The sequence below is a fragment of the Cuculus canorus genome, chromosome 3 (genome assembly GCF_017976375.1).
Source record: "Cuculus canorus isolate bCucCan1 chromosome 3, bCucCan1.pri, whole genome shotgun sequence".
Lineage (NCBI taxonomy): Eukaryota > Metazoa > Chordata > Aves > Cuculiformes > Cuculidae > Cuculus > Cuculus canorus.
The window spans coordinates 120,598,305-120,611,713 of NC_071403.1; the positions used below are offsets into that span (position 1 = coordinate 120,598,305).

At 42.4% G+C, this 13,409-nt stretch overlaps 1 protein-coding gene across 9 annotated transcripts in view; it reads right to left on the reverse strand.

Moving 5' to 3' along the window:
* Window positions 1-13,409, reverse strand: part of RUNX2 (RUNX family transcription factor 2) — a 221,399-nt gene that overhangs the window by 59,310 nt on the left and 148,680 nt on the right. For 2 of the 9 annotated variants that reach the window (XM_054061040.1, XM_054061036.1), the window contains exon 7: window positions 1,698-6,569. The exons of the other annotated variants lie outside the window; for them this stretch is intronic. In XM_054061040.1, the coding sequence (XP_053917015.1) occupies window positions 6,091-6,569 (479 nt within the window). In that variant the 3' untranslated portion in view covers window positions 1,698-6,090. Of the gene's footprint in view, window positions 1-1,697; window positions 6,570-13,409 lie in introns of those variants that run through there. 9 annotated transcript variants of the gene reach the window in all.

The following is a 13,409-nucleotide window of genomic DNA, read 5'->3' on the forward strand; positions in this document are numbered from 1 at the left end:
CTTCTCAAGGAGCAAAGGGGTAAATGAATCAAAAAGTCAAAAGCAACACACCCAACACAGTGTACAATGGGAACTGCTGGATCAGAGCGATGGTCTGGCTCTGGCAGCCCTCGTGCTGACCACGTCTGCCACAGATATCCCAAATAAATTGCCAGAAACAAACAAAAAATAGAGGGATGACAATAAGTCCTCAACAACCCACCTACGTGAGAATTTCATCCTGTCGAACTTCTTTATTCAGACAGGTTATAGCTGAATGTATGTTATTAGTACAGTCACACAAGCATTTATTAGCTCAGACAACACTCTGCAACAGATAACTCCTTGCCTGACTCACAGGGCCATGGGATAACCTGGAGGGAATCGTGGGAGACCTCCAGCTCAACCTTCTGCTCAAGCAGTCTCACCTCCAGGGTCAAACTAAGTTGCTCCATGCTTTTTTACCCTATTGGGTCCTGTAAACCTCCAAGAACAGAGGTGGCACAACCCCCCTAGGCCCCTGTTCCTCCACTGACCATAAAAAAAGTGAAAATTTATTTTCCTTTATGAGCATCTGGACTAAATGACCATGAAAGCAAGAATATAATGAACATCCTGCTGTGCTCTGACCACCTGAGATGGGTTAACCCATATTCCATAGGGCAGCAGAAAGTCTAATGTTTGTACCATAAATCCCCCAAAACAATTCATATGGCAATTACACCACACAGCACCGATGGTTTTGCTTGGTTCCTCACTCTTGGATAAGGCTTCCCTAAAATCAGGACTTAGATTATGGGCTGGAACTAAAGCACGCTTGAAAACCCCCAAACATTATCTTAATCTTCACCCACCACGCAAGAAATGTGTGGGTCCATGGTAAAGCCAACGGAACTCACAAAACCAGCATTAGTGACATTTAAACTTCAGAGTTAAAGGTTTCTTGAAATGATCAGAACCTCACCTATCTCTGTGCTACTATTTCTCTTTTTCAGACTCAAGAAAGAGCTAAAAAGGGTAAGAACTTACTATGAAACCAGACACAAGCTTGCAAACCACTCCTGTCCTCTCCTCTCCTCTCCTCTTGCAGACAGCCTCAGGTGAACTTAACCTCACCTTCATCAGCTGCATCTCCTCTACCCCTGACACTGGGCTCCTCCCCCAGTCTCCTCCCTATCCACACATCTTTTGCTGCTTGGAAACTACTCTTGCCTCAGGCCATGCAAATCACAGATTATCTGCAACTGTGTTCTGTTCCTCAGGTTTGACCAGGCAAAAGGTGGAGATTGCACAACCCCCACCCTGGAAAAGCACCACAGACCTCAACCCCTTCTCCTCTGGTTTGGAACTCTTATCCCAGCCTTTCCTATATCTCAAGCACTGCTCACAGCACCAGAATGTCCTCCCCAACATCAGTCGTTAGGTTTCAGAGTTAACGATCTAGCAAGATGAATGAGAGATACATTCTCAGAAATAAGAGATTTTGATAGTTTACAGACTCAGGAAAAGAGGCAAGGTTTGAGATCAGATTTAGACGGTGTCCTTTACCACCCAAAGGCCCGGAAACCTGCTTCTTTGTACTTAATTGAAAACTTAAGCACTGTGAAAAACGATGGGGCCACCACAAAAGGGCCAATACTGTGACCTACACTGTGCTCACTTCGCCCTGCCTGGTGCTAAGAGGGGGCAGGAGAAGAAAAAGAAGCATAAAAGAACACTAACAAAAAAGCCATTTTATTGAAAATGAAATTCAAACTTCAAATTAATATTACAATCATGAGAAAATGCCAAACAATTCAATTTACAGTTGCAACATACAATACAAATAGTCCCTTTGAAGTTGAAGTAAACTGGTCCACAATCATCATCTGTGGCATAAAGCAGAGTGTGTTTGTACAATATGTGCATGAAAAGCAAATCTTGGGTGACAGCGTTTGAAAAAATAAAAAAATTAAAGCTTGTATTTACACAAAATGCTACAAATATTTTGTTCCAGCAGAAATTCAAGACTGGTAAAGCATTATTTAACAACAACAACAACAAAAAAATTGGAATGTCACTCATATTACCTAAAACAAAAGTTACTGTAAAAGTATGGTTTTGGCTGCTATACTTAAAAGTACTGCATTAAAAAAAAAAAGCAAAGAGTTATCTGTAAACATGGAAGTAAACAAACATCTAAAAAAGTTCTCAGAAAATGTTAAAATGAAATGCACTCTATTTAAAAACAACGATAAATTCAGGGGTTCAGAGAACGGGGCTTCTTTGAGCTCATGGCTGATCCAGGTTTGAATTATTGCTTTTGCTCATGGCTTGCTGGCTGTGTACAGCCCGGCGGGAGCTCAGCTTGGCTCTGCTGAGTGTCAAAGTGCAAAACTTGCCCCACTTGAGATGGTTACCTGTGGAAACGGATAAATCTTTGCTCGGGCAACTGCTGGCAAAAAAAAGTTCAATGCTAAGAAAGAGCCAGCAGCTGGGCTTTTAAAAGGAATGATGAACGCCACGCGAATGATGCTGTGGGTTAAACAATTTGCTTTCCTCATCCATCCCAACCCACTGACCCTGATCTGGCTACCCTTAGGAGGAGGGAGAGGAAGACTTAATCCTTTGTTCAGCAAAAGGGACATCGTGCCTGTTGTGCTGGAAGTAAATCTTTGGTAGGATAAGAGAGGTGGAAAGTAAAAAAAAGGCCATTTTTTTTTTTAATCTTTAAATCTATGACCGGTGCCAAAGATCGCCACTCACCGAAGGGAAGGGCTGTCGTACCTTTGAGTAAACTCCTTTCTGTCGTACCTTTGAATAAACTCCTTTCTGTCCATACTAAGCACCTCGCAAAACGTCAAATCTTCTGATATGATTAACTACATAGCACCGGTTGAGGTTTTTTTTGGTCTGAAAAACCTGATTCAAGAGCATTTCTAAGTGAACTGGGAAGCATTTCCCAAAAGCTTTGATGAGCATCTCTGCCTCAGCCTGTGCAACTCCCTCCGTGGCCAGCCTGATGTACCTGGAGAGATTTTTGAAGGCACCAGAAGGATTCAGGAGCACGGTGGTCTACTGAAAGTCAACGGGCTGGAGCTCCTCCATCCGTAGGTACTTAGAAAATCCTTTCCTTCCTACCTCAAGCAGGCAGAGCACGACGCCCGCCCGCGCAGCCGGGGCACGGGTCAGGCACGCACACCTCAACCGGGCAGAGAAAACGTTTTCAACGTCTGTCCCTAATGGTGCAGCTGAAAAACCACGGGGACATAAACAGAGTCTTGTCGGTACTGAGCAAAACAAAAGTCTGTTCTGTGCTGGATTTATCCAGAAACAAAAACCAAGTGCTTGAATTTTACAACAAAGTCTTAAAAAAGAAACAACAAATCTGGGTTGCTGCCTGCAGCCACTCTTAACAACATTTCAACACAAAAGCGCCCTAAAAATTACTTAATATGCATACAGTAAACCTTAAAAAGCCCTTCTCAGCAATAACAAATAATGTACAAATATAGTACCTTTTATTAAATAGGAAACAGCTTGCACTGGCAGTACATCTTTTTCTCTTGCTTACTAAACAAAAAACAAAACTGAAATGTGTAACCAGACACTGGCTTTTTAAGTGCTGCTGAGACTAACAAACGTATTTTACAGTTACAAATAAGTGGACAGTGGTATGCTTCAAGCTACCACAAACCAACAATAAATAGAATCAATTACAGCTTCCATCTTTGAAGGAAAACTAAGTATTAGAAGAAAAAAAGTGTCTTATTTATACTTTAAGCATACTTGGTATACAACCTTTAGAAGGCAAAGACTTTTAAGTTTTTTTTTCAGAGCACGTCATCACACAAATTGGAGGGGATGGACCATGCTAACATCAACTCGTTTAACAGCTTCACTATTAACGAGCGATGATGGTGTTGTCCAGCTCGGTACGGCTATGCCCACCGTTGACTTATTGCGATACTTTGGGGGCAGCCAAAGTACAGCCAAGGAGAGGCGTGGTGGCCGGCAGCTCCTGAGGAGGCTGCCGTTGGCCGTGGATAAGGCAGGGAAGGATGGAGCGTGGGCAAACCCCACCAGCACGTGCCGAACACCCTGCTAAATCAAGCTTGGGGACAGCACGGGAGGGGCAATTCAGCTCCCACCACAAACTTTGGGCCCCTCCGCTGGATAATTGGGCGGCAGACAGGTTGGTTAAGGATTCTGGGTGCAATTCGCTCTCCCCGTATTGCACGTGGGAGCCCTAGGGTGGCTTTTAAGGTGACTTTTTCTCTTCAAGGATTTGCAGAGGTGAGGATTGCTGCCCTCGTGCTTGTCTCTAATACGGCAACAGCCACATCGGCTTCCAAGTCAACACAGCATCCTTACGGCTCCAGCATTTAATGCTAACGGGCGGTGATTCGCTACCAGGCAGCTTCTGTCTTAAGTTTTGAACTTTGTTTATTCCATCAAGTGGGCTGAAATTGCAAAGGGAGGAGAAAAGGTTTCACCAATTCTCCCTTAACCCCATTTCTGAGATATTTAACAAGTCATTATTTGTAAAATACGGGCTTTGAAACTCTTTTTGATTTTTCTTTCAGAAAAAAAAACCCCAAACTGTCGAAATTCAAATCATGTTGTCAAACCAGAACATTTTAACTATGAATATTTTCAAATTTTGAAGTTCTGAGAAAAATCCTGGGAGAAGAAGAAATTAGGGGAAGGGTGGAAAATATTTCATCCTTCCTACCAGTTTTCCAGTGTCTCCACAACGACTGATTAAAAGGCAAGACTGTGTTGAAGGCAACCAGACAGCTAATAAAAATATTTTAAACACAATATTTCCTTCATAAGTTATATAAAAAGATCCTACATCCAAAATCATTTGATGTGGATGCATTTGGGTTGGGTTTGTCGTTTTTAAGTCGCATTGTAAACTGGTCCACACTGGAACTGCTTTTCAGAGTTGGGTAAAGGTTTGAGGTTTACACCACTGCAGAAATGTAATAAGTAAAAAAAACAAAACAAAACAAAACAAACCACTTTTAGAGACCGAAGTCAATATATCATTACATTAAGAAACGTTTAAAGGGTCCAAATGTCATTAAATAATTATAAATATTCTTTTAAAGTTATACCATGATTCACGTTAGCAAACAACCTCAAATTTTACACATTTATAATTTAAAGAAAAATAAAAAAGAACATAGCCAAACACAAATACTATGTATATAATTTTGGCTCTAGTAATATATATTGCCATTTTCATATTTTGCATAAGTAATAACATTTTACTTTTTGTTTTTCTTAAAAGGTTTTGGTTGCTATTTTTGGTTTTTGGCTAACTGAAGGCAAAATGAATGGATACAAAAGCAAAAAGGAAACCCCAGGGTCGTCTAGCCTAACTTGAAGACTTGTTCTCATTTAATACCCAAAAACAAGCCAAAAAAGCAATGAACACACAGAAGTTCCAACCGTTATCTGCAGCAAGGCTCGGACAGAGTGTTTTTTGGACAGCTATTTTCATCTGAATGTATCATGGCAAAATGGAAGCAACTCGATCTTTGCTTTCCTTTTTATGTGCACCAATACAAGCCAGTTGAATTGCACTAAGGGTGTGAAGAGGGTCCCATACGTTGTATGACTGCAACTGTATCTGGAGTTCATGGTTAGGTTATTTAAAAGAAAACGAACTAATGAAAGGGAATGCAGCCTTTGCCTTGCATCACCGTGTTTCTCCTGACAGCCAGGGAGTCCGTTCTCCTCATTGGCAAAAGTACTCGCTAATTATTATAACACTTTAGACCAAAAAAAGGAAAAATAAAGGTGGGGGTGATTTTTTGTGTGTGTGTAAAAAGTACATTTTAAATATAAACCAAGGTAAAATTGTTCCAAGGAAAAAAAAAAGATAAAAATATGTGCTTTCATCCACATAATCCGAAATATAGGTTGGGGTGTGTTGGTAACTCTTGTGTTACTCATGGCCGTTATCATCCCATCTACACAGTTGCACATATTGGTAAAATCTATTTATTCTCTTTTAAAGGAAAAAAAAAAAAGCACAAAAAACAGGCACTTCGTAGTCAACCGTTTGTTTGGTTTGGTTTTTTTTGGCTCACGGAGGTCGGGCCGGCTACAGGAGAAATCTCAGTACGGCCTCCAAACGGACTCATCCATTCTGCCACTAGAATTCAAGACGGTTGGGGAGCTGCTGTGGCTGCCATCCGCCTCCACCCCATCACTCTGGTTGGGCAAGTTAGGGTTTAACAGCGTGCTGCCGTTGGACGTGGTGGTGCACGGAGGAAGCATCCTGGAGGGGGAGCGGTCCCCTCCCGGCACCATGGGGAACTGGTATGATCCTGACGAAGTGCCATAGTAGAGATATGGAGTGCTGCTGGTCTGGAAAGGTCCACTTTGGTTTTGGGAAGAGCCAGGGTAGGGTGGTGGTAGGTAGGTGTGGTAGTGAGTGGTTGCGGACATACCCAGTGACATGCCTGAGGTGACTGGCGGTGTATAGGTAAAGGTGGCTGGATAGTGCATTCGTGGGTTGGAGAAGCGGCTCTCAGTGAGGGATGAAATGCTTGTGAACTGCCTGGGATCTGAAAATGGGCCCAGCTCTGAAGCACCTAAAAAATTATAACAGAAGACGGGGGAAAACAATTCTGTAAATACCATTTTTTTGTATCAATCGATGATAGAATTTTATTTTTCTAAGAAAACCCACTTCTTTTGGCCCCCAAGAGTAACAGCAGATCATATCAAATAAAACATTGCAAGGAACAGAGTCATACATCTGTCTTCTACAAGGGCTGGGCCAAACTCATCCCTGGTCTAACTCCACCGATGCCAATGGAGGGAGCAGCATTGCCAATCTGAAGCCTTCAAAGATCGCAAGTCAGGCCAGGGGAAAAAAAAGAAAGAAATCTCAAAAATCAAAGACTGAAAAAGAGCCAAAAGTCAAAAAAAAAAAAAAAAAAAGTGGATTTGGAGTTGATTTGCCTTCTGGTTCTGAGCTTTGATGGTTACGTGTCTCTGGGATTTTGCTAGAGCCTCTTGAGAAACTCAGATCTGGTTGCACATGAAAGCTGAGATTCCCACCTCAGCGCACGCCGTCGGGAACTGGGGTTTCGAGAAATGCAGAAATTACTGTGCAGCTTGTAATAAAACTACAACAGTTGGCAACACCAAGTTAGTTGCACCACTGACACCAGAGGAGTTACACTGGGGGTGACTAAGCCCCACTTCTTGCCTGAAATCAGTTTATTTAGGTGAGGATCTGCTCAGCTGCTTCCTAGGGCTGAAAAATGTTATTTGCTGCATCTGAGGGACAGTGCAAAGCCACCGAGCTGATAGCAAAGATGCAAATTTTACTTTTCAGTGAAGTCAATGGAAAATTACAAGCCCAACTCTCTTCTTGCCATTGAAAAAAAAGCTGTTTTCATATGTAGTCTGTGCAGTCTGGTTCACAAAAGACCACAGAGTTTATGGCTACTGTGAACGTCTGGATGGTTAGCCCTGTGAATTGGAGTCTAACGCAAAACAGGGACGGGTAAACTCATTTTGCCTAATTTCTAATCCCACATCAAACACCCAAAGTTTTGGAGCAGAACTGGAAAGCAAACGTTAGTAGCTTGGTGATCTGCTTAGGAGACTGTGGGATGGACAGGAGGAGAAGAAAAAGATGGTGAAAGCTCATGCTGAAAGCCAGAAGAGTGAAAAAACAAAAAGGGTGTGAGAGAGGGACGGCAGAATAGACAAAAAACTGATGAAGAAGTAGAGTACAGGACGAGGCAAATGAATTTGCAAATATGCAGTAGATACATATATACATATCTATCGAGAGCTGGGGAGGGTGGGGTGTCAATCAAGGGGAAAAATCATTACATCAAATGGACTCTCTCTGCAAACCTCAGCTGACACTTCTACAGCTTTACAGTCCTCTGGATCCAAGGATTCACCCATCTCTTTGCCAATCTGATTTAACTAAAAGGAAAATACGGCATCTTCCAGATGCCAAACTGACGTGCTAAACACAGAAAACACTCCGTGTATTTTCAATATAAGATGAAGCAGTACATTTCCTGGCAAACAGGCTTCAGATCCGACCTGCTGACACTGTTGTGTAGAAAGAAAGTCTCCCCACCCTTCTGTCCTTCCCCTCCTGTAGCACACGCTATGGTGACTGCCACCATAAGCCACAAGCTCAAAAGACCCTGACACATTGCGTGGAACATGTTGTGACTTAGATCACTGTTGTCTCCTGTTCTACCAGCTCATTTAACCCACTCTTTCAACGATACCTAAAAATGGCAGGGAGGCAAAGCTCGGGCACAGTTTGGGTTCAGGTTAGACGAGGTGGGCCACAGCCAGCCAAGCATCCAGCTCACGCAGCCGGAAACTAGGGGACTCTAATCCGTCGTCCCAAAAGATATTGAGGACAGAGATTTAAATGGGGAGTAAAAGCTGATTTTTAACTCTGATGACAATGTTATCTTTATCTGGAACCGAATCAGTGACCTACGGGTGAATGGGTCTGTCTCCATCATCTGCCCCTCCAATCACAGCCCTGTGGAATGTAATATAACTTGTACCTTTACAGCAAACACTCTACTGCTTGATGCAACTTTGTTCGTTCCCAACTGCAAACAATAGCCAGAGGCGATACCACCCAGATTCAAAGCTGTAATTTTGGAACACTATCCTTTATATTGTGAACAGGTCTGATATGTATCTGGAAATATAAGGTTAGAACATAATTTCCCCAGCTGCTCCAAATACTGGGTTTCAATCTGCTACTGCTTATACTCCTTTTTTTTTTTATTGTTATTGCAACTCTCCCAACATGAACAGAGTTGCTCTTAGTTTACCCTGACAGAGGCTAAACAAGGCTTTTATAATCAAAGGTAGAACTGGTATGAGCGCTGGGGTGTAGAACATCAGTACTTTTTGGTTTCTTTGCAACCTATGTTTTTTTTCTTCAAATAACAAACTATCCACAGTTCTACACATTAAAGAGCGATCTCCCTTTCAGGGCTAGGTCCAAATATTATCTGCACTGTTAAGAGAACACGTATGTGTCAAATGAGGTACACCACACATAGGCATTTCTAACGTGGGGCAACAGACCTCCTTACATGCCCTGTAAGTCCACACTTGTTTGTTTTTTACTGTTCCTTGTAAAGCACAATCCTATTTTCCCAAAGGCCAAATAACCATAACCCTCTCTTATCTCTCTCGTGGCTGTGTCTGCATGGCTCCTGCACACACATCTCCGACGTCTCTTTTGCCCCAATGCCTTTTGCTGCCCTCATAATTGCAGTAGGTTGCAATCTGTTCCCAGCCTTCAGTATCTCCATTGTTTAAAGATATCTTTGGAGATCAGAAAAGGTTTTCTGTGATGTCTGTTCTAAAGCTTTCTTTCTAAGTGAGCCTAGAAACTTTCAGAGTAGTGTCCTCAAAACTCAGCTTCTTGCTGTCCTCACTGCTCTGCCATCTCACTGATGCATTTCCACCCTCCTCCTCTTCCTCTCTCTGTGCTACCTCCTCGTGTAAAGGTTGGTTTTAGTTCTAACTTGCAAACACCAGATGCATATTCATTTATAAATGTTTAGTTCTTTGCTGGACTGGGAAGATAAACCACTCTTCTGGGTACGGTGCTCATCTTTGTATATCTAGTTGCACACAAACAGCGATGTCAATCAGCAATATAGCAACATGACAGTGCAAGTAAATAATTTATTTATTCCTCTCCCCAGCAGGATTAAAGATTTATGCTAATCTTTCCTCCATCAGAGCAAGAAAACAATTTGCATCTCTGAATTCCCACTCTCGTGATAGCTTTCATTAAACGGGTGAAGCAGAGATCCTCTGCCCTACATCACGGCTGAAAGACTGTGAAACCACACTTCTATAAAGGGAAGAGATTTTATTCCGTGCTGCCAGAAAGTGAATCATGGCAACAAGCACAGCAAGTGATCTTCTTTCCCTCTACAGACTGATCAGGTCACCGTGCTTGACAATACAGACAAAAAAGAAGTGTATTTTTAAAAAAAAATCCCTTGACACCTTGAGAAGCCCAAAGGAAACTGTTTTTAAACATTCCAAGCTGATTCCTCTCAAATGTCACCTGGTATTCAAGTTTTCTGAGACCTATACGTCTAGATCAGGAAAGTGGTAATGTTACCACGCCAATATATATGCTAACATCCTAGATTGAAGAATACTGCTCTAGTGTGCTTCATATTTAGAAGAACAATTAAAATTCCATGTGGTTTCACTTATTTTGATGCAGAAGCCTCATTAAAAACGCTAGACTTGGGCATTTGCCAGCAGCCGACTAAAATGGGGTTGCATTCACGCTCAAAAAACAATTTTACCTGTTGCAGTTTTGCAGCTCTACCGTTTACGGCTGAATGCGTACTGTGGCCATTTCTCTTTTTCAGTTTACAGATGCCAGCTCATGCCAGTTAACGTTCATTTCTCAATTAATAAGCTGTGCTTGTGGTTTGCAGAAAACAAGGCAACAAATTTCTGCCAGGTTTACAGCACTTTGGCCAATCGCTTCCAATTATTAAGATCATAATCTACCGTGGATAGATTAACTCCTTGTGGGTACAGCAAGCCGATATCTACCTTAAAGGGTTATAGGATAGTTTTATAACTTACAAATACTGCAATTTGTTTTGTCATTTTATGCCATAAGGTCACTACCAAAAAAACCCCCACGTCACCCTGCTTTAATGCACATCTGAGAGGGAAATTTCTAGCACATCAAGTCAACGTATAATCACTGGATGCAAGAAAACAGAGCGGTGTTGTATTCGAAAGTCACTGAATAGCCTGTCTCAAGGAAATTCAGCTACATATAGTTAAATCTATTTACCGGTAGCTAAATGATTCACTTATGTTTTGGACAACTCAGTATTAAGACATTCGCTGAAGCGGATATTGGATTTTGTGGGTTTTTGTTCAACAGTTCAATTCAGGCCGGGACATAGCATTAATTGATCTATTAAAACTATTTTTTCCTTTGCTAACATCTCCATCTATGAACTGTATGTGCAGCTTAGAGTACTTGCAGCTGATAATATCGCCTCGTATGAAGTATGCCACACACTTCACATGATGAGACAATTTTCAGTCTCTTACAGCTCTGCCAAACTTTAAATGTTCTGACTGAAGTTGTCCATGCTGGGCGTCTGTCTCAGGCTCAATTGTGATTTATGTATTTACTTGTTTTTAAAATTTCAGCTGAAACTCTTCTGCTGGGAAAAATATATTGTTTCACTAATGTTAAACACTGAGGAGCCTTCCTTTGAAAAGCTGTACCAGTTCCATGCTTTGAAGTAAGGACTTGAACTTTGGAATAGGAGTGGCTTTTGTGTGAGAGACGTTGCCATGAAAATCCAGCCAAATATGAACAAATCATAAGCATTCTGCCTAAAAATGGGCAGAAGAGTCTGTGCCCCTACAAAGGCACTTGTCCAGAGCCTGGAATGAAATCCAGGAGTCCCAAGTCCCAGCATTTTTTCTGCGAATATTGCTGACACGGGAGGATGTTCTCACCCATCCCCGTGCTGGTCCTGACCGAGCACGGGTCTCTTGGCAGCTCCATTCACTGGAATGGCAGAAGCCTGTGTAAAAGGAGCGAAATAATGCTCCATGTGGATGTTTGTACGATAGTGCAAAGAAAAATCGGGGTAGGCGGGGTTACTTGGGGTTTGCTTGTTTTGGAAATCTGAGAAACTCTAAACCCAGCTAGAGACAAACAAAAGGATATTATTAAGGTTTCCATGTGAAGAGTGAGAAAGTTGGGAAATGCCAGCATTCAAGTTACTCCTCCATACGCGCTATGGTACAGTGTTCAATTGGAGGAGAAGATGCTATTCCTGTTACACAAACCCTCCCGTGGCCGGCACACAAGCTGACCTATGCACACGCAGTAGAGCCGAGGAACAGAGAAGACTCTTGTCTACATATCCCCCAAACCCACTGCTGGAAGAAATCAGAGGGATGAAGTGAACAAGGTCAGGGAGATGTGATTATTGTCCTCAGCAAGCTGGATTTTACACGTTTCCGCCACACGGCTTCTTTGTAACTCAGATGAAATCTCCCCAAATCACGTTTTTGTTTCTCTTATTTTCTGTGCCCAGCAAAGACACTGACTTCTGATTTGCACGTGCACTAAATATTCATAGCTGCAGCTGAAGCCGACAGGATCACAGGTCTGAACACAAAGCTAAAAACATTTAAAAACCATGCTGATAATAACACAAAGAAGGTGCACTGAATTGCACGAGACCTTGGAGTCAGTCTCAGTACTCTTTTTAAAGTGGGTTCTTTCTTTCTTGGGAATATTGCGCTGCAATGAACTGTATACAAATGCCATGGCCAAAATATTAGAGCAAAGCCAATCAAGAAATTAAAGATTCCTACATCAGAGCATTATTTAATGCTTTGCAATAAGCAAAGCCTGAGGAACTGCAAAGAACAAGAAGAAAACAAAATATTGAAGAGCTGCTCATTAAAGTAGCACTGTCCATCCTGTGCACTGAATGAGGCAGGAATCCCGTGGGAAAAGTACCATGTGATCCTGTAATTAAAATCTGTAATGTAATGCATAAGCAGAATGAGGCTAATTTAAAGTTGCAGAGGCAACGTTAAGTACTGAGATTTCCCAATTTCTGAGCACTTATTTTGCAGTCTTAAGGATTCTTTGCAATGTGTTTGGATGGGAGGCAGTGATTATTTGCTAGCTGAACCCTGTTTTCCCCAAGCATCCTTCTGTATCCGGCCAAGAGTATCACTGTGCTTTTCATTTGGTTGAATTCCTATCACCTGCATCCCGTAATGCTGAGTGAATCAAACACAGCATAACCCTCCTTCTGCCTCCTTCCAGACAAGATCTGGATTCTCCAAAGACACCTTCCCTGTGGATGCCACTACAGGATGGAGCCTGGGACTGCAATTCCCACCTCCTTGTGTACCTATTCCTTGTTGTAGCTCCTAGGTCCCGATCCCACAAATCTATTGAAGCCGGTGCCCAGCTCGGTGCTGGAGCTCAGGGATGTTCCTCCCACACATCTCCCACCAAGTACGTGTCTACATTCTGCGAGGGCGAAGAGTCCTGCAGTGCGGCTGAAATAACGCACAGGGCTTCTCCCTGCCCGGTTCACTTTTGGGATGAGTGTGCTTTATCTCAACGCATGCAACCATTTATCATAGGGAACGGTCAGTTTTCAATCGCCCTCTCCCTCCCTTTAATTCAGAACAAAACCACCGCGGGGCTGGGGAAGAGAAAAAGCATTTTACATCTTTTTTGGCGTATTTTTTTTTCCCATGTCACCCTTGAATATCAGCAAGCGGGTCTCCTGGCAAACAATAGCCAGAGAAAAGGTGTGAGCTGCCCTCCTCCCTCCTTTTTCCTTCACCTCAACAAGGTGTTAACTTCAAGGCCTAGTTGGGAC